The 24,813-nt window shown below is 38.8% G+C and overlaps 2 protein-coding genes across 4 annotated transcripts in view; one reads left to right on the forward strand and one right to left on the reverse strand.

The window, feature by feature from the left end:
• The window catches only part of mgat4c (mgat4 family member C), a 120,315-nt gene that overhangs the window by 35,986 nt on the left and 59,516 nt on the right, over window positions 1–24,813 (reverse strand). For all 3 annotated transcript variants that reach the window (XM_040026503.1, XM_040026502.1, XM_040026501.1), the window contains one exon: window positions 16,743–16,826. The gene's annotated coding sequence lies outside the window, so the exon portion shown is untranslated. The remainder of the gene's footprint in view (window positions 1–16,742; window positions 16,827–24,813) is intronic.
• The window catches only part of eif4g2b (eukaryotic translation initiation factor 4, gamma 2b), a 171,653-nt gene continuing 171,207 nt past the window's right edge, over window positions 24,368–24,813 (forward strand). The window contains exon 1 of the mRNA XM_040026889.1: window positions 24,368–24,738. Within this exon, the coding sequence (XP_039882823.1) occupies window positions 24,368–24,738 (371 nt within the window). The remainder of the gene's footprint in view (window positions 24,739–24,813) is intronic.

The raw sequence follows: 24,813 nt of genomic DNA on the forward strand, positions 1-24,813 counted from the left end.
CCAGGAAAAGCTCATTTTCCCTTCCCCATGGCCCAGTCACTCAGTGTCACTTCAGTTTAGATTTCACTGCCTCCCTGCAGCCTTGCACTAAAGCTCCTGCGGTGGGAGTTCTGTCTGTTGTTGTGGACCTGCTGTCCAATTAACACTGTAGGGGACGAGGGATTAAAAAAACAACTTTCCGCTGAGTAGCAGGGCCCGTGTCTCTGCAAGATGTTGACACAAAGCAGTAGAACAGTCTTTCCACTGAGTCTTTCTCAATGTGTATTATTAAAAAATATTCATTAGCAAAACAGAAAACCGCATTTAAACACAGCAAAGTAAAACAGCTCAGAGCAAATATGTGTTGCTGATGAGTTATATGGACAGATTTTCTTTTTTTCCCTTCTTTTTTTAAGTTTTAAATGTTCTGTACCCAGATGCCCGCTGGTGAGCTGCCTGTTTACAAGACTCCTGTCAGACCTGTGGTCTGCCAACATCGCAGAGGGGTTGAATCTTAATACAGGCTGATGCTTGTCAAGCTTCCAATCTCCCACAGATTGCAGGACTGTCTGTGAGAGAAATGTGAGCCCGGTTCTGCTGGATTAGGAATTCATAGGAGCTGCTGCTTCTAGAAGAAGGCAACCCCATTTTCCCCACCAATCAATTCCAATTTTGCTCTTCATGTCAATATCCTGCTCATGGCTCACTTTCATTTAAGCATACTTGCTGTTTCCCATTATCCAGGCCTTTGGTTATGTTATTTTCATTTACATGATAACAACTTCCTGGTTATCAAGTTGTGGAATGCCGTGATTACTTTAAGCAAGTAAGCAAGAGTTATTACATAGTCATAGTTTTGTATTTGTTTTTAATTTATGAATTTTTGTTTTTAATTCGGTTTCAATTCAGTTAGTTCCCAGAGTTTCTTTTTCTTTTTTTCAGTTTTGTTTTTATTGTTTGAAAATGTTTAGTTTTAGTTTTCTTTCATTGTTAGGTTTAGGGTTTTTAATTATTATTGTCCTGAGGAAATATATCAGAGGACCGATTTAGAAAAATCTGCATAAATATTCACATAATATTCAAATAAAACACAACTTCTTGAAATCAGTCTTTTAGACACCCAGAGTCCCAATAAACATCTCAGTCAATGCTTCATCAAGGCAAGTTGTAATTTAGTGTTTACCAAACTAACAGATACTAAAACTAAAAAGGATATTTCCTCTACATTTTGATTTTACTTTAGTTAGTTTTCCAAGTTCACAAAATGATTTCAGATAGTTTATTAACATATTTTAGTTGACTAAAATGATTTTTAGTCAACTAAAATAAAGTAAGTTTTTACTTTACTTTATTATAATAACATTGCCACCAACAAGTGCCAGTCACTTCAGCTTTATGTTAAAGTATCTGGCCAGACAGGAAACTTTTCCCCTCTTCTGGTCAATTAGAAAGTTTAGTTCTTTAAAAATGTCCCTCAGGGCTTATTTATATGTACTGTCCTTCTCCTATGGATGGTTCCCAGCATTCTGCGGGTAGATTGCATTTTTTTCCTTGGCCTTCACATCACCTGTCAAGTTACCAGTGTGAGTGAATGTTATTGCAGCAGAGAAATTGCCCGAGGCAACATATTAAAACAGGGTCACAGGCTAGCTTTCCCCCAGGGCTCCTTGTCAAATTTTCGTTTTGATGTAACAAGTATGTTTCAGGTGAGGTTGAAATGTATGCAGCGAACCATCTCAGAAATGATCATATTTAGAGTCTGGCTGCATCAGTAAATTAAATGCAGATATACTTTAATTGACCTTGGGAAAATACCCCACTGCTTTCATTAGTATTTTTGCCAGAACCTGGTGGAGTTCAGATACATAGATGAAGAAACTTGAGCAGATGTACTCAATGAATGTGTTTTCTTATGTACACACAAGCACATCTTCTAGCTTTTCAAAACTGGATCAAATCGTTGTTGCTTATCGTCACAGCTCATCAAAGACTATATGGAAGTCAGAACACATAAATATTAAAACCGCCCAAATTATATAGCTAGCCACATGTACAGTAAATACAGATAAACACACTGGAGATGCACAAACTCCATCAGTGCAGCTTCACCGAGAGCCTCACATCAAAGAAATTGTGCTTTTCAAAACTTTTAAGCTGAATCTTCTCCTCTGGCTACTTTATCATGCTCTAAACACAGAAAGCAGTAATTAGAGTAACAAACATGTAAGGATGAAAGGATGGAGGGGCACTTTTGGGGGGTGAAGCTGGTGCAAAAAGAGCTGGCCAAACTAGAGCTAAAATGAGCAGATGTGTCTGCTATCAAATGGCAAAATGTACCTATCAACCCCATAATCACAAAATTGTCCCCAACAAAGGCAGATAATGCTTTTTGTCATTTCCTGTAGGTTATGAGTCACAGAGTAGAAAATTACCTGGCAAGGGCTCATAGTTATGTACCTGCTTCAGTGGCACCTCTGCCCACTCATTTTGTTTGCCGAAACCCATTTCTGGGCCTCTGACTCATCGCGTTTTATGAAATTTTCTGGATGGTAGCTTTTATCACAATAGCACTAATCACACCCTTCCTCAAACCACATTAATGTGACACTAAATAGACATGACATGACAAGTGGGAAAACTCAACACTGGATGTGAACTATAATTTGGAACTGAATAGATAATGGAGAGGGCCTCTGAATCTACATAGTGTGCCAAAACACCCTTTAAATTGCAAAAGCCATCCAATTAAATTCATGTCAAAGTAGATTCTGTTTTGAAAATTTGACCTTTTTTTTTTCTTCAAATTGCAAAAAAGCTTCAAGACAAACCCAAACAATGCTAAGGATGCAATGCTACACAAAGAGGATTTAACAAATACCCACGTGATAAAGAGACAGCACCCATCAGGTGAGGAAACCAATGACCTCTGTGAGAGTGAGAGATTTCCTTGAGTAGAAGCAGAGAACAATGGGCACACACTCTGTACCAAATACTTTGTCTCGGGAATACCTAATGCACTACTTAGCTGGAGAGAGGCCAGATAATAAAGCTCAGTCAGGATCAGCGCAGCCAGCCTCCACTGACTCTACCCCCATTGTTAGATGCCTCACTCCCTGGGAGTCGTTGTACGTTATCAGTGCTCATCAAAGGCGCTGTCAGGAAAGTGTGGAACTGGGGCTTCCACACACTGTCCGAGACGCTACACACATTCAAATGAGACAGGCTTATTAATTCTTCAAAAGACACACAGCTTCGTTTTTCCCCAAGACTCATTTTGGTATATTTAAGGATGATAAAAACTCAGGCAGGGAGCTCTCCTGCCTCTTTCTCCTGCCTCTTTCTGCTGTCTCTTTCTTTCTCACACATATATCACGCATACATGATGTAGGCCCATGCGTTCAGCTGATCTCAGGAAGATGTTATTTCTTGCTTTAAAATAGCATCACGTTACAAAGCATGGAAATAAGGACATATCAGGGACAAAACTGAGTTAAAAAACATGTAGCGAAACCTGTGGTTGGCACTGGATGTTTCACAGCTAAACTTTATGCTTTGTTCTGCTGTCAGCAGCGAAATAGTGGGGTCAGACTGTGTTTGTGATATAACCACATATCAAGAGGGCCTGAGTGGGAGAAATAAGTGTGTGTTCAGAAAAAAATAAATAGATAAGAAAAATAAAACATTCCCAGAAGAAAAAAAAGTTTAAAGAAAAGCAATTTACTTTGGATTCCTCTAATAGAGTTACTTCAGCTATTGAGTTGACATGTGAAAGAGACAAAGTTGTTAATTCTGGAAAATGAAGCTGCCATTTTCTCCCCAACTAATAAGAATTGTTTCACTGAATGAAAATGGGATCTCAGACAATAAGAGCTGCTTTACTGGGAGAGAACAGGAGCACAAAGCTTTAAAATTAATTACAACTCTTTTGCATTTTCTCTATATTGTCATGCGTCACATTCTATGTGGAACATCAAAAGCTTTAATTATTCTAATTACTTGTACAATTGCGAGCAGGAAAGCTCCTTGAAACCAAAGGGAAACGCAAGTGTTTCCCTGGCAAAACTAGTCGTTAAAATGCACATAATTTAAACGTTATATGAGAACCTTAATTGGTGAATTCATGGCTATCAAGGGACCTCCTTCATTACAATTCAAGAGGCTCCTTCATGGTGGCCATATTTTCACATAATGAATGTGATGCTTTTCCTCACTCAGTGCAATAACTAATTGGACAGACTGCCTGAACGCCCCCACTCTTCCAACACAGTCAAAATTAATATGGCAAGTGTTTTACTTGGAACCGACAACCCGAACATGAGAAATATGTGTTTACTCTACACAACAATACACCGGATTAACCACAATCTATTATCAGGCAGCCTCTGCATTAACTGCGGTTTCAAATGTATAACTTTCCATATCCAGCTTGAACAAATTATTCTAAGATGGGGCAAATCATGCAGAACAAATCAAAAAAACACTAGTGAAGTAAACTTTTATTTGACTTGATAAAATTATTTTTCTTATTCATTTATTAACATTCTGCATACTGTAATTTTGCAAGAGAAAAAGCGGAAAAGTTTTGAAACATAGTCCCTGCATAAAACAAAAACGACTTAATTGTTAAAAAATAAGATCGTACACTTTTTCTCCTTTTGCCAATAAAGAACTTATTAAGTATAAATTATACTAAGACATAAAAATAAAAATATTTTTATGCAGTGAGATATTTATGATTATTTGGTGCTTTTCACTTTTACAATATTTTATTATATTTTTTACTGCATTTCTGAAATTGCAGAACTAATATGATGCAACTAATATAATTACCAAAAAAAGAGAACAATGTGAATTGGAGGAAAATGGCTGTACTATATACAGTCATGTGAAAAAGAAAGTTTTCACAGGACTCTGTGCACGTCTGTGAAAACTAACTGCACCCTAACTGCTTCTGTAGGAATTAAGAATAAGTAGCAGCCAGATGCTGCTAATTGAATGCATTTGATAGACCAATCATCAGCTGGTTTCCACCTATCAGAACAGAACTTTTGGAATTTTTCTTGTATGGAGCATTCAGGTGCATCTTAGCACTTTTCTCTTAGAAAAACAGCAGCATGGTCTAGATTTGCCATGCTTGCCAATTTAAACTGAACAAACCACAATACTGTTGCAACGATGTCCTTTAGACAATTTGGTGAAAAAATCAAACACCCAGTTAGCACGAACGCCTCATATCGACTATCCAGCACAGTTTTGGAGAGGTGATGATTTGGGCTTGTTTTGCAGACACAACCATGAACTCTTCAGTTATGCTTAATCAGTCTGAAGTCATCAGTCAGTTTCAAAGCTAAAGCTTGGTCTAAATTGGCTTAGTGACAATCAAACTGAATGCATGTCTGAGTTATTTAATAAACAGATCAACAACAACAAATGCAGCAGCAAATCTACAATAGAATGGCTAAAATAAAGGGATCAAGCTGTTGCAACGGTCAAGTCAAAGTCCAGACCTCAACTCGACAGAAATACCGTGGCAGGACTTTAAGACAGACGTGCATAAATGAATGTGTGCAAATCTCAATGAACTGGTGCAATGGCTTAAAAGCAGAGTGGCAGAGATGCCACAAATTCTCACAGAAAAGGATTAGTTAAAGTTATTGCTGCTAAAGTTGATTTCACAAGCGACTATGGAAGCCCGTTTCCGCCACAAAAAAAAAAGGATCCATAACTCGAGATTTCGAGTTATTTTCCTGAAATCTCGAGTTATTTTCTCAAAATTTCAACTTATTAAAGTAACTTGAAACTTGAAAACTTGAAATTTCGAGTTAGCGCTGCCAATCAGTAATCTACGTGAATAACATCATTTCCTTGTTACCCGGAAGCTGAAGCGCTCAGCTACAAATGCTACAGCTAAGCTACCGGTATTACATCCAGTCATGAATGCACAGTTTGCTGAGTATTTTCAGCGTGGCTTCAAAAATTATGAAATCCTTGTGTTATTAGCTGAATCACATGGCGTTACTATCAGCCAATGTACTCGCGAAAGAGCCAATTTGTTGTGATCTGGTTTTGAGTGCGCGTTACTCTGCGCCATATGCTTCCGGGTAACAAGAAAGTGACCTCATTCATGTACATTACTGATTGGCAGGGCTAACTCGAAATTTCGAGTTAATTAGTTGAAATTTTGAGTTAATAAGCCAAAATTTCGAGTTATGGATACTTGTTTTTTTTGTTTTTGTTTTTTTTAGTGGTGGAAACGGGCTTTCATAAGCGACTGACAGCTATGGAAAAATAAAATGATGAGTCTTGTTTATTACAGCACAGTGTTCATTTTGTAAATTCTGGTTTGATTTAAAATATAACAGCACAATAAAACCAGTGTATAATTAAGGACATGGCAACAGTGTGATTGAAAATTTGAACATAGTTTGCTCTCAGTTTCTCCATTTCCCCTGCCACTTGAAACCTCAGGTTTAAAAAACTAATAAATAAATAAAAACAAACAAATGAAAAGCCCAAGATAAATCACACAAAATTTGCAATTTCATGCTTAAAGATTATAGTCCATATACGAATGGGTGACGACACTGTGGTTACACAACTTTTTGCATATAGCCAGTGGCAGAAAACCAAAGCTTACAGTATTTTCCAGCACTAGGATAGTTTAGGTATAATCTGCATAAATGCAGGAGTCCTTAGTTTATAGAGGAGGCTGAAATAAATGCAGGCATGTAATAGTTCTCCACAATTTCATTGGACTAAAAGATGATATATCCTGGGTGCATTTACATTAACTAATTTAAATGTAGCTATGACTAAAAAATAATATATTTTATACTTACATTTACTAGCTGAACAGGCCAGCCTTGTAAAGTACCATGCCACCTTGTCTCACGAGTGAATTGGATAATGTGGTGAGGCTCACCCTCAGGTGCAGGGGATCTCGCCACAGGGGCAGATGACACTTACACAGGTCGGATCTTTCGGGCACAAAGCCCAGCTGACTTGTTTGGCAAAGCCAGCAGCGACTGCCAGGGGGTTACAGGTTAGCGTAAGCCACTCTGGGCCACCACAGCCCACTGACTCTGAACCGTAAGGTCAGCGGCGGGGCTGTAGAACCCCTCTGCTTGATAAAGCACTCCAACAAAAAACACACAAGCAACACAAACATGATAACTGGAGGGGGGAAAAACAAAAAAAACAAAACAAAACAAAAAAACCTTTCAAGAGGATTACGGCTGCTTCAAGCATGGAAAATGTGCAGTTTTATCTGTTATCTATTTATCACACAGCTTAAACACAAAAGATTTTCAAAAAGCACAATTTACATGAGTAAATGCTGCAAATGTTTACCCTTTTTTTAGATCGGTTTCTCAAAAAGATGCCCGAAGCTATTGAAAAGGTGGCCTATTTTACAAATAAATGCTTTGTTTGTCAGAATATGTTCGATTTAAAAGCCCACTTACACTTTCTATCACAAATAAAAGCTGAAGAGAAAATACAATACCAAAGAAAGCAGATACAAGTGAGGCAAAGAAAACAGCAAATCTAATAGCTTGTTTTCTTCTCCTCCTTTTTTCTCTCTCTCTTATGGATAAGTCGCTGCATATGGATATGTCCACATGCACGTTTGTTCTGCTCAGACACTTTTTCAACATTTGATTACTGCAGCAGAGACACTGCCAGAGTGCTTTCCATTTTCATATTTGTGTGGTGACTGAAAAAAAAAATGCATTATAAAATCTAAACCTAATACATTTGTTGGCAACATAATGAACCCCAGTAACCAAGAGGGAAAGTACAAATATACAGATGCATCTTCTTAGCCCCGAGCATGTTAGCATCAGTGTCAGTTTCTCAACAGAGTCCTTCGAGGCTGATGGCACAAAAGATTCTTCCGTTTGAGAAATGATGGAGTTGGAGGGCTAAAGAGCTCCTCCCTCCACACCTCTATCCTCTCCACATGGAAAGATAATTGTCACCTCCTTACCCAGCGAGACGGGTGTATTTCTGTGACCTATACTAGGTACACTTCCCCTCTTTTGTGCAGCCTGAGATGTCACAGTGGTTTGCCATAATTACTTTTGCTGATAGAGGTGAGAGAGGACATTTGCATCAGATGAGGTGCCGAGTGGTTGGGTCTCACCACTCGCCATATGCAGCTTTTAATGTCACCGTAATCTCTAAAGGTTAGCACTGGCAGCACCACTGTATATCTCCACAACCAGCTGAATCAGTGGTTTGGAAATAGGTTTGACATTGAGTTCGAGTAAACGTCAGAACACACGAGTCTCACACACACACACACACACACACAAACGCACACACACACACACACACACAAACGCACATACACACACTTTAAAAAACAAATGTCTGCATTTTCCCTCGCACACACTTCCTTTGTTGCACCTTTACACTAACACTTTGGGGCAAGATTGGTAAGGACAAGCTGTGATTTCAGCAACCAACTCTTTAAAAACTCTTCGGGCTACAGAGATAAACATGTACACAGTGTGCTGCTCACACATCTTTGTTGTCAGAGATTCTCCCCTTTTAGTATCTGCTGCTTACAGTAGTAATTTGCCTAACCTGCACATCTACGTTATCAACAAAAGAGCTCAAATCCCTGCCGATTATTTGCTCAGTTTACAGATGCACATTCCATGGAATAATAAAACAGAAAATTGCCAACAGCAAACATTAACTCTAACCCTCAACTGATAACATTTTTTTGGAAATTAGGCAGCATTTGTCTACATTTGAGCAGAACGGAAATCTGGCCATGAATAAAAGCCAGATTGAGAATTCTAGCTTCATTTTGCTGATTGTTGAAAATTACATTTATCTGCTGAGAGAAGTTTGGAAATGTCCTCCTTTAACTGGATAAGTCAAAATATTATCAATAGACAGAAAAAATGTCTTAAGTGTTAATGATTTTATAAATGAGGCTCTGAGTGATATATGATCAAATCCCTCTGTTAAACATTCAGAATATTGATACGATTCAAACATTGATTGATTCAAATATTTGATATATGCAATAATACAGTTCACTGAAGAGAAGATTTGAGGCCTACAGAAAAGTCATTTTCTGTAATTTTGACAAATTGCCTTAAAAATGTTTCGTTTTACCTGTAATTTTTTTCTGAAATGAAATGTTTTCTGAGATATTTCAGTGTGAATATCATAAAAAATATTCATTTGAAGTAATCATTATTAAAGGTGTATATTGGAAATTAGGTATTTAAATTGTTGCCATTTTACTCCATCCTTACTTGTTCAACTTTCTGCAAAATCTCACATTAAGACAGTTGTAGAAGTCCTGAGATAATCCAATTCCTCCTTGCTATAATAAAGAAGAAACTCACAGGTAAGACACAAACCTTACTGGAAGTTCTTTTAGTTTTTTATTAGCTTGTTTTCAGTCAAATTCACAATATAATATTCCAACATTTTGTTTTTAAAGTTATAACGTGTACATTTTTCACCACTAGACATCTCTAGCAGCCAAATGAGTTATTTTTTCTTACCCCTCCCAAATGAAATGCATTATTCTTCCACTGGTGGCCGTTTTGCTTTGATGTAAACACGAGTGCTTCACCTAAATTTGCAACTAAAAACACATAAAGAGGTGGACGTGTTACCGAGATGGTGAGCTCAGATAGAGTGAAAGAAAACTTTTGTCTAGCGTCTAAAACAAAAGAGCTGTTCCTGTAAATCGCTATTAAAACCTTTACTGGGAAAAAGCCAGTGGGAGTCATTCATCAAAGCACCTGATCAACTAACACTGGTGTGAAGAAAAGTGAACTTTGTAGCTGCTTCATCCACCGCTGTTTGTGTTAGCAAAAAAATCAGCAGTAAGGCAGAATTTGTATTCAACTATGCAGATTACTGTTTAACACCATGTTTAAATTATACAGCTTGCTGAAGGCTCACGGTAGCCGTCCTATTTTACATGGAAGCGATACCTGCAACAAACAGTGGTGAGTCTAAAGGGGGCCACGGGGTGTACTAGACCATATTAATTACAAGGCTTTTGTAAACTTTTTCAGATTGAAATTGACATAATACAAATTGTGTGTGAAAAACCTTTTTCACAAACCAATAATATTGTAAATGGGCCAGTAATTATGAGCTACGGACAACTTGTTGCTAGTAAGTTGTTAAATTAGACATTGAATTATTATTAATATTCATTAGCATTTACACTATCATAATTTTATGTCTTCAGCTTCACAAAAACTTTGCATCAAAGCACAGGGCAAACTTCAGAATGCTGATATCCTCACTTTTCTTCATTGTAGCCACCACATTATCTTTGAAAGGCTTACAGATACAAACTCACTTATTCTCTTACACACTAAAACATGCACAAAAACTCATAAACATGAACACACACCAATCTACCTCATCCAGGAGAAAAAAACACTGTCAGAACTTGTTTTCCCTCCTATTAACGTCACAGTAAAGGTAAATGTTTTCTGCCTTAGTTTGGATTGCTTATATTTTATTTGACCTTTTACTCTCCTTGAGATTATGTTGAGAAAATGTTTTCATTAAAATTTAATATAGCACATAACACACATTCAAAGGGTTGAGTTGTTTTTTTTTTTTTTACAGATGTTTTCTGCCTTTAAACTCTTTTGAATATTTATTATTGCTCATTAATAAGACCAATGTATTTCTTATCCGATTACTCAATTAATCGATGGAATAATCAACAAAAGACTCGATAACTAAAATAACCGATAGCTGCAGCCGAAGACTGGATCCAGATTTACATTCGCTCCAGCGTTTTTCCCTGTCTGTGGAAAGATGTCAGTCCAATGTTTACCTCTTTTCTAAATGATGACAGCGATAGTGAGGTGAGTAGCTGAGGATATGCTGAAGTTTTCTGTCAGTAAGACGGCTGTTTTTGCTATTATTAGCCTCTGTTAGCCGCTGTTAGCTGCTGTTAGTGAAACTGTCTTTGAAGTGAATGTAACTTTGTTGGACTTTGACACTAAATGAATGAACTATGCTATGTGAGAAAGTAATCAAACGGTTTATCAGATGGAAAGTGTGACTCCAAGCCTACCATTAGCTGGCATAATGTTAGCTTATAATGCTTATAATTTCGTAATGTTTAGCTTATAACTTGCTGTAGTTGTTGTTTAAAGCCCTCACTTCAGATCAGGAAATGAGGGTTGAGGTGAGAAGGAAGAGGATTTTAATGCCGCTGGCATTGTTTCTTTCCGTTCCCGCAGACACAAATTGAAATGTTCCTCCACGGTTCCTATGACTTCTCTTCTTCTCAATCTTTAATGTTATTCATATGTGGCTGGTCTCTAGCCACTCACATAAAATTTGATTAGTCGAAAGAAAGACCTATTGTATCCACTGTATTCCAATATGGTGGGGGAAGTCCGCAAACCGCAAATCCACTCTTATGTATTTTTAATGAATTAATTCTAAATTTATGAGAATGGATCCATTTGTTGAAAGACATAATTACACACTGTTTTGCTTTGAGGATCACTATGGGTACAATATGTAATACTCAAGCACTGAATTGAAATACCCCTTGCCATTTCACTCACAGCAAAACTGAAGCATGATGATGTATCAAATTGGTATTATGTTACAGAAATTGCATTTGAGAGTTGGCTAATGAACAAATGATTAAATATTTGAAATCAATTTGGTAATCCAGACAGAAAACGTATCTGCTGGTTTGTCTGATTTTAAAATGACACACTGAAGTGCACAGTGAACCGGCGAATTCAAAGATAATTCTTATATCAACAGTTGAAAGCAAGAAATCACTTGCAACCCTCTGAAGGCTGAAATTTAGATACGTCCTTGAATCCACTTAACACTTGCACACTGGTGCTGTAAAGGTGTATAGCCCAAAACAGCCTGCATCGCTCTGTCTTTGTGCCATTGTTTTTATTCCTCCCAATCTCCCACTCTGTGAGAACGGTTCAGCCTTTCATAGTCTCCAAATCCCACACCTCCCAGAGCAAATGCGTCTGCTCATCACACTTTCTCCATTCTCTTCATGTTTCTTCCTTTTTTCTTGTGTGTTTCTGGGATTTCGGTAACATTTTCACAGTGCCAGATCCTTGCCTTGAGACAGCGTGCATGTGCCCACACCTCTCCACCTCCTAAAATACACATACATAAACACAATGAAAGCAGATATGCACACGCCTCGCCTGGAGCCAGGCCCCTCTGTGCTAGTCTACCTCAGAGAAGCCGAAGCTTGGCATAGAGAGGAGGTTCCGGTGGATTCTGTGCTCCGCCTGCCAACGCTGCTCTTTTGATCTGCAGCCAGCTGATGACAGATCTACATTAAGCTCATAGTCTTCACTCCTTCGCTCTGTTTCTCCTCTCCTTTTCCCTGACACTGGGGCAAGATGCTACCATAAGTCAACAAGCATTGGTGGGAATCAAGATTCATATGGGGTTGACTTGTCAAGTCTCTTCTTACACCGAGCTGAGAGAAATGAAGAAGGCTGAGAGGGTTACCAGCATGCAGAAAAATATGTGGGTGTGCGCTAAAGATAGCGCCATTCCAACAATCTAGGGGCAAGCTTTACACATCTCTGATGTGCACCTCCAAGAAAAATCCACACTTTAATGCGTTAACTTTAACAATTACGGATATTGTTAAATTATTTTTCTAAAATGAAACTAAATAACCTCGATAAAAGGCCGTCTCCTGCAGTTAAGACACACTGAAGTAAGAAAAGTAGCAAGTCTTGTTAAGATTTTATCACAATCATTGGGAGACTATGAGGTTGCAAATAATGTAAAAATGTGTTTGTCTCCTCTTATGATGAATTTCTGTCTTTGTGAGTGATGAATGTGGAAAATATGTTAAGACAGAAGTCATAGGGTGTGAGTAACTGACACTAAAAATTAGACATTTAAGTATAGTCAGTGAACAATAGTTCACAAAACTCTATTAGAAGCAAGAAAAAAGAAATAGCTTTCAAGAGTAACTTTCACTCAGCTGAAAAAGGGAATGTTAAGATTTAGAGGCAATTTTAATTTGCAATGAAAGCATGTTATATGTCTAAGCTATGAATTCTCCTGGTGGGGTTCAAATTTAATTAGAAAATGAAAAGCTTAACAAACATTAAGGGTTTCTAATATGTCTGGTGGTTCAGCATGCATAAAAAAGTTCTAACAAAGACATGTAATTTCAAAAGCTGGAATCAATACCGTTCCTTCTACTCATAACCTCATCAGAAACAGCTATGTTCAGTTGATCAACTGTTATTAGAAACGGACTAGGTAGCCATGTTTCTGCAAACTACTTGTGCAGAAATTGTCCTCATCCACCTTAATGTTTGTGTTATGATACATTTATCCAAACTGATATGTGCCAATAAAAAACTGCACTCCAGCAGAAGAGTGAGCATGATGGCTAACAGCTGCTGATGAATGAGGAGTGACGGGCAGTGATGGAGACTCACCATTAGAAAAAACACAACCAGCTGTTATTTCTAAAGGGGATAATTTGCTTATTCCTGCACCATGCAGCAGGAATGGCTTGCCATCATATTATTTGGCATGGCGGGTGGTTTAGAGTGAGGTGTGACTTTGTGGTAATAGGTGACAATGTCTTTTTTGTTTTAGTCACTAACATTCTCAATATTTTTTCACACTCAGTATAATTTTAAAGGTGAAGAAGGGGGAAAGGAGATAATGTTCAACAGGAGCCAGCTGTATTTTTTTTTGTGTGTGTTTGTCATTACAGAGCTGCACTTTGATTTACTGGTGTGCTGGTTTTGTGTGGGCTGTAAATTGGTAATCTGTCTGTCACCGTGCTATTCAAATGGTCACTGCAAAGCTCCTGTGAAGAGATCAGGCTTGTGACCTATGGTACACTTTTAAAGATCATTTGGGAGGTATGAAGAGTAGATTGCAGATATATGGAAAAGTAAACACACACCTTGTGCTTTCATCTTTGCTTTGGATTTTAACGCTACTGATGCAGATATTTCACGCAGAGACAGAAAACTGAACAAATATGAGAGTAATCATGAGAGTAAGGGTGCATGTGGGCACAAGAAAGAGAAGGCATGATGATAGCAATGCATTTGCTGTGAATGTGTACCTCATACCTAACACTCACAACATAGCTGCCTAGAACTAGCATTCATTATCACTGCATCTATTGTGAAACATCCTTAAAATGTCAGCTGAAACGTGTTGGAAATGCATTGAAATTATGGCATCCTTTCAAGCTGTCTGTGACCATGTTGCATCAATTTAACATGAATTAAAATGTTATTGCAATGTGTTCTGTGAAAATGACTTATTTGGGCTCTATGATGTGTGTTTCCATGAATACGTTTCACTCATTCAGTGGTTTCAGATCAGAATCACTGAGGATCATAAAGTAGACTTTTGCTTAATTGGTCTGTTTTAGCAAATTTGAGTCAGTTTTACCAAACTCTATTGTAAACACAATTTTCTTTCCTGCAGGAAATTTATGGATTCCTGCTGCCAGTTTCAAAAAATGTGTTTCTTTTGCTGATAGTAGAGCCAAGCATATGTTAATTTCCTGTCCTCATGCACGACACTGCATGTGATATTCTTCAAACCCAGCTCTTCTAGACTTGCCTGATTTGAAATCTAAGCCATGCTCTGTGCCATGCTGTCCTGTAGAAGAAACAGCTGTTTGCATGAATGTTTAATGTACACCCACACTGGTATGCCATTTCAACAGATGAGAATGTGGAGGATCACCTCAATCCTTGATTTAAGCTATTTGAAGTCCCTGCCTTTTCAGAATGTCAAATGCCTCATTTTCTGGAGAGCGCCACTTAAAAATGTTATAGGTTAGCAAAGCAACAACAGCAACAACAGTTTACTCAAACTGTGGCACATACAGTACAGTGATATACGTATATATATATATATATATTGTAGTTGGTACGAGACATACTAGTCGTTTAATCTAATTGTTTTGCATTTTTATTGATACCCAAGGCAGGTAAATAATTGTGTTCTCATCTTATGCAGCCATCTGCCACCAGATGGAGCATCACTGGTGAGAAACGCCATGAATCCTTTAATCTCAACGGGGCCTTTTTGTTAACACTATTATCACTACTTCAATTAAAGGCTAAACATTAGATTTCGGAGACAACCATCATAAACGAGCTTTATCTGAAAGGTGGATGGGCTTTCCCTTAGCGATAGAGAGAGGAGTTCAGTCGTTTGGGTGGGGCACAGAGTAGAGCCGCTGCTACACATCGAAAGGAGACAGCCGAAGTGGGCTTCTCCTGGGTAAGGTGTTCTGACTGGGCATGTCCTACTGGTAGCAGGACCCATGGTAGACTCTGGACCCACCGGCTCAACATTTCCCCAGATAAGCTTGAGGAAGTGGTTAGGAGATCCTTCTTCAGTTTTTTGGAAAGTAATTTTTTGGAAAGTAATTTGTCAGATTTTATAATACTTTTTTTTATATTTTACAATACGCTACATTTTGTGGTAACACGTTTTCATATCGTATTTAACATCTGTCTATTTAAAATTTCTTTTCATTTTCTGAAGTATAACGAGCAATGTTGATACTGCATGTGAGGTGCCACACAATTAAGAAGCATGATTTGTTATTAAAGAATTAATAACAAAGAATTAAAGAATGATTAATGGGTTAAAATGCCTTTGTTTAATGAATTTTTGGCATTAAATGGTTCTTAGATTTAGTAATAGCATATGTACATATATCGGTTATTATATCACTTAAAAAAACAAGAATTAGGTGCAACAGTTTGGCTTTTTTATTGTAGAGTACACATTGTTACAGTACCAATAAACTTATCAGTGTCATATAATCATAGTAACATCAGTATCTCATTCAGAGAATCATGCACACCTGTGGAGATAGCTAATAGCTCGATGCTACTCTAAAACTGAGGTGATAAACTTCAATTGTGCACTAGCCAGTAAGGAATAATAATAATAAGGAAGTAAACAAAGCTGATTTAACAAGTGAAATCCCAGTATATATTAATGAAAAATCACACCACATGTGCACAAACACAGATTTGTCTTGTCACGTTGTTTTGCATTCATATTTCAGAATCAAATTAAGAGGCCACTTTGGGTTTTTGCATTTCACCTAAACAATAAGTACTTCCTTTTCTTTTTTACCAGGTTCCTGTAATCTTACACCATCTATCTGCAAAAAGCACTCCAGTGAAATAAACTAAAATGTAAACACCACAAGTGGAATATGTTGTCCTGTACAGAAGAGCAATGCGACCGTCGATATGGCTGTGGCTTTACAATTGTTGTACTTGGCGACTGCTGTCTGTATCACACAAGTGTGAAAAGCAATAACACCACCAAAGTGCAACTGTTCGCGGTCAATATTTTCTCTCCCTGATAAACCCTCTGGGCAGAAGCGCTCCTTAGTCTAGCCAACGCAAACACAGCTTTGCAGCTTCAATCTGTCACACAGTATGAATATGGAGCCAAAAATAAATAAATAAATATTATCGTTGCAAATCCTTTTCTTGTCACTGTGCATTCTCAGTTTTACAAAGGAATGATCGAAACAAAGTTTAAGCACTCCCAAAAATGTTTCCGATTTCTCCTAAAACTAAATTAGCCTTCGTTGCTCCTGAGCTGCAAGTCTGATTTGCTTTCCTTTTCTAATGTCACTGCTCTGCAGGGGATTTACATTTACTTTGACTAGACACGAGCACACTGCAGATTTGCGACACACATGCAAAAACAAAAAAGGCATTTAAACGCACCTTGTAAAAGTCAGATGTGTCTGTAGGAGAAAGTCTGCAGGTTGACATGGACGGGATACATGAGCACGTCTACCTCAGCTATATCTGGAAAAACAAAGACACCCAAAATGCCAAGGTTATTTCACACATCATTTACAGCATGTAGCCTTATGCACACATCAATATAGAGAGCAGTGAGTTATCCACATATCCTATAATGCCATAATGATGGAAACAGGAGTGCGTGGGAAACATGAGATTTACAAAGTTTACAGAGATACTGTTCCAACTTACAGCACCCACACAGCACTCATGCACACCTACAGACACATGCGTTAGCACCCCCCACCCACCGTCCACACACACACACACACGCACATATGCACACACAAACATACATACAATGAACAAGCATTCAATTCCCAAAGCAGCTATAAGGCTCAACACACTCTGTTACCCAGTGGCTTACTTTTAAAGATGAATCTCAAGAGTCCCCTAAGGAAAACAGCACTTTGCCAGGAGATGTCCAGGAACGTTAACTGTCACCGTCTCTCTCCACACTCAGACACTGACGGCTGTGATGAGAAGGTGCGGTGCTCCCACACTGAGGCAGGGTAATTGGCTAGAGATGATGGGCCATAAACATACATCACAGGGGCGGCGAAGCGCCAAGCAGACAGCTAACTAAGATTCTCCTTTGACTGCGTGGCTCTTGTTTGTCGTATGCACACGTACACACATGCTCCTCATTGTCTTCCTTTCCCTGGATATTCACGCTCTTTGAACACAGGGGCTTGCCTCCAATTTTCATAACTCAAAAAAAAAAAAAAGATCCTGCCATTCTCTTTAATCTATCACCATAAACCTGATATGGCACATTGTATATTCTGTTCAGACCCTTTCACCCATTTCTTGGCATCATGACCATACCCAGAGGATGCTCTTTCCTGGCATTATCATCCACTGATATATAATAGGCACTACCCATTCAAAATGCATCATCACCATAACAGATAGGATGCCCTCTGTCTCACCATTACTACCACTACACAGTGGAGGATAATAGGCTATCCGCTCCTGAGGTGCTATCGCCACGGCACAGACTTTCCTTCTATTACCATAACACTTCTGTCATAATAAGCTGAGAGAGCCTCGCAGTCATGACCACAGCTCTCTGAGAGGAGGTCAGTCATGTCATACTGTTTGCTCACACGCTGGTAATTGGGAGAAATAAGGCTGGGTAAGGAAGTAGCAGTGGAGCTGCCCTTTCTTCTCAGTGTTTGCTGTGCAAGGCAGCTATGACGCTATGATCCAGCAGCGCTGCTCAGCCGTTTGTTGTGTTTTAAAAAGCAGCGAAATAAAGTCAACAAGGAAAACAGTGCCAGCTAATTTGGCTCGCAAAATTGCAGCTGTTTGCGACATCTCATGACGCTCCCTCATATTGGACAGCTCCTACGAAACAGCACTCCCCGTCCTAATGCCGTGAAATGGAATGGGGGAATTATATCAATAAAAATATACTTCATTCATCATACGCTTCTTTTCTGGGTTTTACAGATTTAGTTTGACAGATTTGCATGACCACATTTTTTTTCCTGGACACGCGACAACCTAAAGACCCCTTCACTCTCTCAGCAGACTAGAACTTCAAGGGGAAGAGTAAAACTGATGGCACGGAGTGGAGACAGGGGGGTACAGGCAATGTGCTCATTATTCAGAGAGACACTCGAGGCCACAGGAACCGGCACACTTCATTTTTCTTGTCAAACTTCGACTGGCTTAATGGCATGTTCACAGCAAGTGGTGAGACAAAGAGATGGTGTGGCCAGGCCAGGATGTGGAAGTAGTGTCAATCACAACACAGGCCGCCATCGTAGTGGTGGATAGCCTACATTCTTTTAAACGGTAGATCGCCTGAGTTGCCAAAGCTCCTGAACGTGACACAGTGGCAAATAAATATGTCTCGTCTGTCAGGGAAGGAGATGGGAAATACAGTAAGGCTAGTTTTCAAAGAGCAAGCTAAAATATGGTCTCAATTATACTCGTAACTACTGAGAGGCACCGATGCTCCTATTGTTCCTCCCATTCCACATCTTTCTGAACCCTACGTCAATATTGCCTTCATTACTGGTGCCATCGATATGGAAGGCAGCTGCCAGAAAACCCGGCTGTATCCACAACCCATCATCCAAACACCAATTAATCATCCGCCCAGCAATTACACAATATACCTTTCACTGATTTCGAACACAGTGATTCTTTTTCTGTTTAATTTATATACTAGAAGCTCTCATGTTTGCAAGTCATGCAAAGCAGTCTCTTCCTGTTCTATATATTCCCTGGACTGGAACTGTATTTTGATCAGAGAGATGATGGGGCAGGTGTTTTGGTGCGGCTTCGTGTCAGCGAGAAGCCTCATTCCATCGCAGTCCAATCTCTAGGCATGGCAGTGGGCTGCTGTGTCAGACAGCCTCTTTTGTTCAACTCCTAATTGGGATAATTTATTGTTCTAACAGGAAGAGCAGCTGTGGCTTTACGGCGTAGCACCAATTAAATCCAGATGCTAGAGTGAAAAGATGGGGATGAACGTGACTTGGGGACCAATCGCTAATATTAATTCAGATCCCTGTGAGATACATGTAACAAGCTGGGATGAGAGATTCTTTTCAACACATTGCTTTTGGGCTGATAGTGAAAATGTGCAATTTTGAGGGAGATTCGTGAAAATGGTCACGATCAGATCTCTCAGACATTACGAAAGATTTCGAACAATGAATGAAATTATGTGCTAGATTAAACAGAAACGAAGATCTCGGGGACAAGGACTGTGGCTGCAGGGCATGAACAATCACTGGATTCTGAAATCTTGCTCTAGTTTAACTGTTGTTAAAGAAGTTTTTCCACCCAAAATGGCTCTGACACAGGATCAGGTGAATATGAGCGTGAGATCTGGGGAATAAGGGGAGCAACTGAGTGAAATCAGGTCGCTGTAAAGATTTCTCCAGGGCAGGTCTAACCCCGCCATACTGTGCTTGGCCCGCCTGCCTCTTCAGTCGAGGCTCTTTAGACGAAGAGCCCTGGGGACAGACACAAATGTGAGTAACACAGAGAATGGAGGCAGCATGAGGTCAGCACCTCAGAGCTGCAGCTCAAATAGTAATCGCAGATACATAGTGACTCCTTAAGGCTTAAAATTCAGAGGGAAAAGAGAGCAAATAGTGAGAACGTCCATAGAAAGAGCCTCCTTTTGTTTCTTAATTTGACTTCGCTCTAAAGTTTTAATGAAGTGTGCTTTGCAGCTATTTACTGTAAACAGGAGGTATGACATGTTTAATATCTAAAATGCTTACATAGAATTGCAAATTTCTTCAACAACAAGAAATTTTGCTTTGGATTTTGGTTGTAAAATGCAAAAAGAAAGAAAATTCTCATCTTTGAGGAACCATTTTAAATATTTCTCTAGCACAAAATGGTTAAGGAGTATGGTAATATGTAGAGCACAAGGTAAAATCTAGGCAGAGCTCGTTTCTTTCTGTCCATTTTAAGACAGTAGTACCTTGTGAATACCTTGTGCTACCATGATACACTAAATATCCCCATAAAGCTAGCCTTCTCTTCTTTCCAGAACTGTTTGAATTTTTTCTCTAAAATTTTGTCTCGCTTCTAAAATAAAGACTTCAGAATGACTCCTTGACAGCCATTCATCCACAAACAGTAGATGGATCAACTGAAAGGCCAAATGGATCTCTTTGGCTCTGTGTCATGGCTGTATTTTTTTTCTATTTCTGTGAGAACAGATACTGTTCATCTGCTGTTCTCATTGTCCAGATTCCTCAAATTTTTTAAGAACACGCTGCACACCATTCATGCATGTCATGTCACGTTTTCAGCTAATAGCTGTTTAGGATTCACATTCATGGTGCAAAAATGATATTTTATGCCTTTTTAACTCATGGATAATATATTTAACTAAATGGGAACAACATATTTCATGGAAGTGGCTTAACAAACAAACATATGGCTGAAAATGGCCAGGTACGAGGACTGGATTGAAAAGAAGTGAAAAGCAGCCATTGTCTGAAGAAAAACTTTGAAAGACTATCACAAAGCTTGCAGGATTACTGCTCAAGATCATTTTTAAAAAAGTCTATCTCTGTGTTAGCAAAATATAAAATACTTAGGCTTTCACACAATCCTTCGGTTTTTATGCCCGTCTATGCACACAGCCATATTTATTACATCAAAATTATGCTAAATCATGCTGCTTTTATAAGATGTCACATGTTACATAATCCACATTCCTCATTTATAACCTACTACTGGAACAATTGCATTGCAGTGGATAGTTAACTATTACTGTGTATTGATGATATTAATAATTAGCTAAAGAAGATGGTTTTGGGCGCTGGTTCAGCTCAGTTATGAGCAGGTGCCCATATACCGCATGGCTGAAAGCAGCCGGCCCTGGTTCAAGTCCGACCAGTGGCTCTTTGCTGCACGTCTTCCCCTCTTTCTTTCTCTACGCTTTCCTGTCAATCTTCTCTGTTTCTATCAATAAAGCCAGTTAAAAGGCCAAAAAAAAAAAAACAAGGCAGGAATTACTAGTGTCAACGAGTATGAGAAACAAAGTTTAATCAGTTAGAGTCAAATACTTTAATTAGTTATACTTCATATCCCTAAACATTTATCACCAGTTCCAGTCAATTTGATTATGTACAGTGTTGGTCAAGTTACTTGAAAAAAGTAATCAGTAACTAATTACCGATTACTTCCCCCAAAAAAGTAATCCCGTTACTTTACTGATTACTTATTTTCAAAAGTAATTAATTACTTAGTTACTTAGTTACTTATTTACTTTTTAAAAACACGATTTACAACCTGAATAGGTAATAAAGCGATAGATCTTTCAGCCCAATTCTACTTTTTCTGCATAATCCATCATACAAAATGTAATCAAATGGAAAAAGTCTCTTTTTAAAACTTGTTTTATTAGTTTTAATCTTTTAACTTTATGCATCAAGCAAAAATGTAATTATATGCAACATTCTCTGACTGGAAGAAATTTAACATTTAAACTTATTTTCTGCACATAACAGGACATAAAATATTTGGGTTTTTTGTGTTTACACTCACTCTTTCAAATAGATGCAAGTAAAACACAGCAGGAAATAAATAACATCAAAGACTAGCGGTCCTGTTGCTCTATTTTCACCTGTAAAGCAGGACTGGCGTAGGCGGAGGTGTGCCCTGGTGCAGGTGTGCCGCAGCGGTCAGTGGAAGAATCCGCGAGTTTCTCTGTGAATTTCCCATTACGTTGCAGCGCACTCTGTGTTTGTTTAGGGTTTTTTTTTTCGCTGTAAAAAGATGTTTTCTTCCCATGCACAATGCTAATGGACAGTAATGTTTTTGTCACTTTTTATAGAATCAAACTCAAAGTAAGGTCAGTACTTCCAAGCTTTAAACGCTGCACGCTCATACTCTCTCGATATATGATCCATTGTTGATCTGCACACAGCTGTTGTCACGAACGTCGCACTCGCTTACGTCACTGTCATGACACATTCTCGCAAAAAGATCACGGTTTTAGTAACGCAGTAACGCAGCGTTCCTACGGGAAAGTAACGGTAATCTAATTACCGTTTTTGCAATAGTAATCCCTTACTTTACTCGTTACCTGAAAAAAGTAATCAGATTACTGTAACGCGTTACTGCCCATCTCTGATTATGTATTATTACTTTATTTTTAGTTTTTAATTTCATTCATTGATTTTGCACAAATATCATCATATAAAGTGATTAAAGGAGGTGTGATAAAATGCAGATACCACACAAGGCAGTAATCTTTGAGAATTTTGAGACGTCTGAAGACTGAATGAAGCTGACCTGATAATGACTGGATCATATTTACAACATGGCTGAATGGTTCTCCTTCTAGAAATTAAAGATGGAAGGAGTTCATGATATTGTACATCTCTGCAACATCTCCCGCTAAATGTATTCTTGCCACGCAGCTCCCGTGTATTTCATTACATTCTACATTGTACAACAGACTTCAAATCCCGAAGACAATATCAAATAGCTGTTTGCAGTAGCCTTGACAACAGTGGCTGTTTTCCATCTCCGACTTAACCTCTCTTCTTTTCTCTCACTTTCTTAGATGTCGTCAGAAGTGCCATAAGCTGTCCAAATAGCAAGAAACCTTGGAACTTTATGAGGATAAAGAGCTCTGACCCAATTAGCCATCTTTGTTAAATAAAACTCCACCGGCCTGCATTTAAACCACTACATAGCCCTCTGTTCACCTCCCCTGCTTGTGTTTTTACAGTACAAAGTGATTACAGATTTAATTAGCTGAGGACCTTGCTTCAGGGAGTCTCCTAAATCCATATTGATATTTCTGCAGAGTTCAGAACAAGAGGCCTGGACTCTGTGAGGATGACTTACGAGGGTGGCGGCATAAAAATATAATGACGATGTGATTTTCAACTTTTACCAGGCTCTGTTTACTTTTCCCTCTGAGACTAATTTTACAGTAGTACGATGCAGTGAGAATTATGCAGCGAGCAAAGAGCAGATCAATGCCATCTCGCAGCAAGAGTCGTGGATTTTAACAAATCTCCTGTCATGAAAGCTCGTTTTCTGCTTTTGACATGTGGAGAAGTTTAATGTAAGTTTATATACTTCAATTCTATATTTATTACCTTTGCCAAGTGGGTTAAGGATTTGTTAGCGTTTAAGTGTGTGTGTGTGTCTATCTGTAAGCTCAAAAAGCTATGAATGAAAGGGATGTCAAGTGAGGTCATGTTAACAATCCATTAAAATTTGGCTTACAGCCACCAATTTCTTCAAGGTTAGCTTAATGATTTATTAGTTTAAAACTGACAAAAGGCTTTTTTTATGACTTAAAAACTATGATTCTTACAAGTCAGGTGTATATTGCCAACATGAAGAAAGTATCTTATAATATTTAAAGTATGATGTCACATTTGACCTCTGACCTCCCCTTTATGGTCAACAGACTGATTTAAAGGTCAACGTGATATTAATGCTATACAGAACAATTTTATTTATCTATTTTATTTATATTGACAACATATAGGCATGCTGGGGTATTATGATATTATGGGGTCTCTAAATATGTAACTTTAGACCTCTGATTTCATCTTCGAAGTCAAATAAGGTCAAACTTTTATAAAAAAAAAAATGTTTAAACCTATGCGTCAAATTTAGCTGCCTTTGATTGTATTGGAAACATTTAGGAAACGATGCTAATATATGAGGACTCTAAATATCACGTTATAGTTTGCATTGAAATATCATGTGACATTTGACCTCGGATCTCATGTTTACATTTCACATCTGCCAAAAGGCGAATGGTCGACTGCTATTTTTATTTGGTGAAAAGTATATATTAACAAGATGTCCTGATAGCAGACCTCACCAGCCTTTCATGTTAAACCATGGAAGCCTCGAAGCAAAGAGAGCAGCAGCAACAAAGCAGGCATCAGTGACAACTGTTAGGCCACCCAGCAATAAAAGCTGAGTTTTGAGCTACTTTCCGCCTCTGAGTGTCTGCACTTTGGGTCCTACTTACTCCACTCCTGCCTGCACACAGCCTTAACCTGACAGAAGATCACGACCAGAACATGGACCCTGCAGACTCAGCTTTTGAATTCAACGCTGAGATGGAGCGGATGATTAAGCTCCTTGACCGCATTGCTCAGGCCAACGATTTGAGGACCATGGCAGCTGGGCTAAGTGCTGTAGATGCCATCATTCGGAGCAACCCTCGGCTTACTCAGCTTTCTACGGACACTGTACTGGGCAGCTCCATAGCTGCCTGGAGTGAGCAAGTCAGGGCTGGCGAGCTTGCTCTCTCTACCTTCACCTCCACTTCTTTTCCGCCGCCCCAGGACAACACACACTCACCACCGGCCTCAACGCTACCACAGACTTCCTCTCCTTCCACACACCAGCCGGGACCTCTTTCACCTGCCTTTTTCCTGGCAGCTATGTGGTCGGACGATGAAGAGGTCTCCGTTTCTCCGCCAGTTTCAGTTCCTTCATTCAGAAGGAAACTACGCCACCGTTG

The sequence above is a fragment of the Simochromis diagramma genome, unplaced genomic scaffold (assembly GCF_900408965.1).
Source record: "Simochromis diagramma unplaced genomic scaffold, fSimDia1.1 OVJJ01000293.1, whole genome shotgun sequence".
Lineage (NCBI taxonomy): Eukaryota > Metazoa > Chordata > Actinopteri > Cichliformes > Cichlidae > Simochromis > Simochromis diagramma.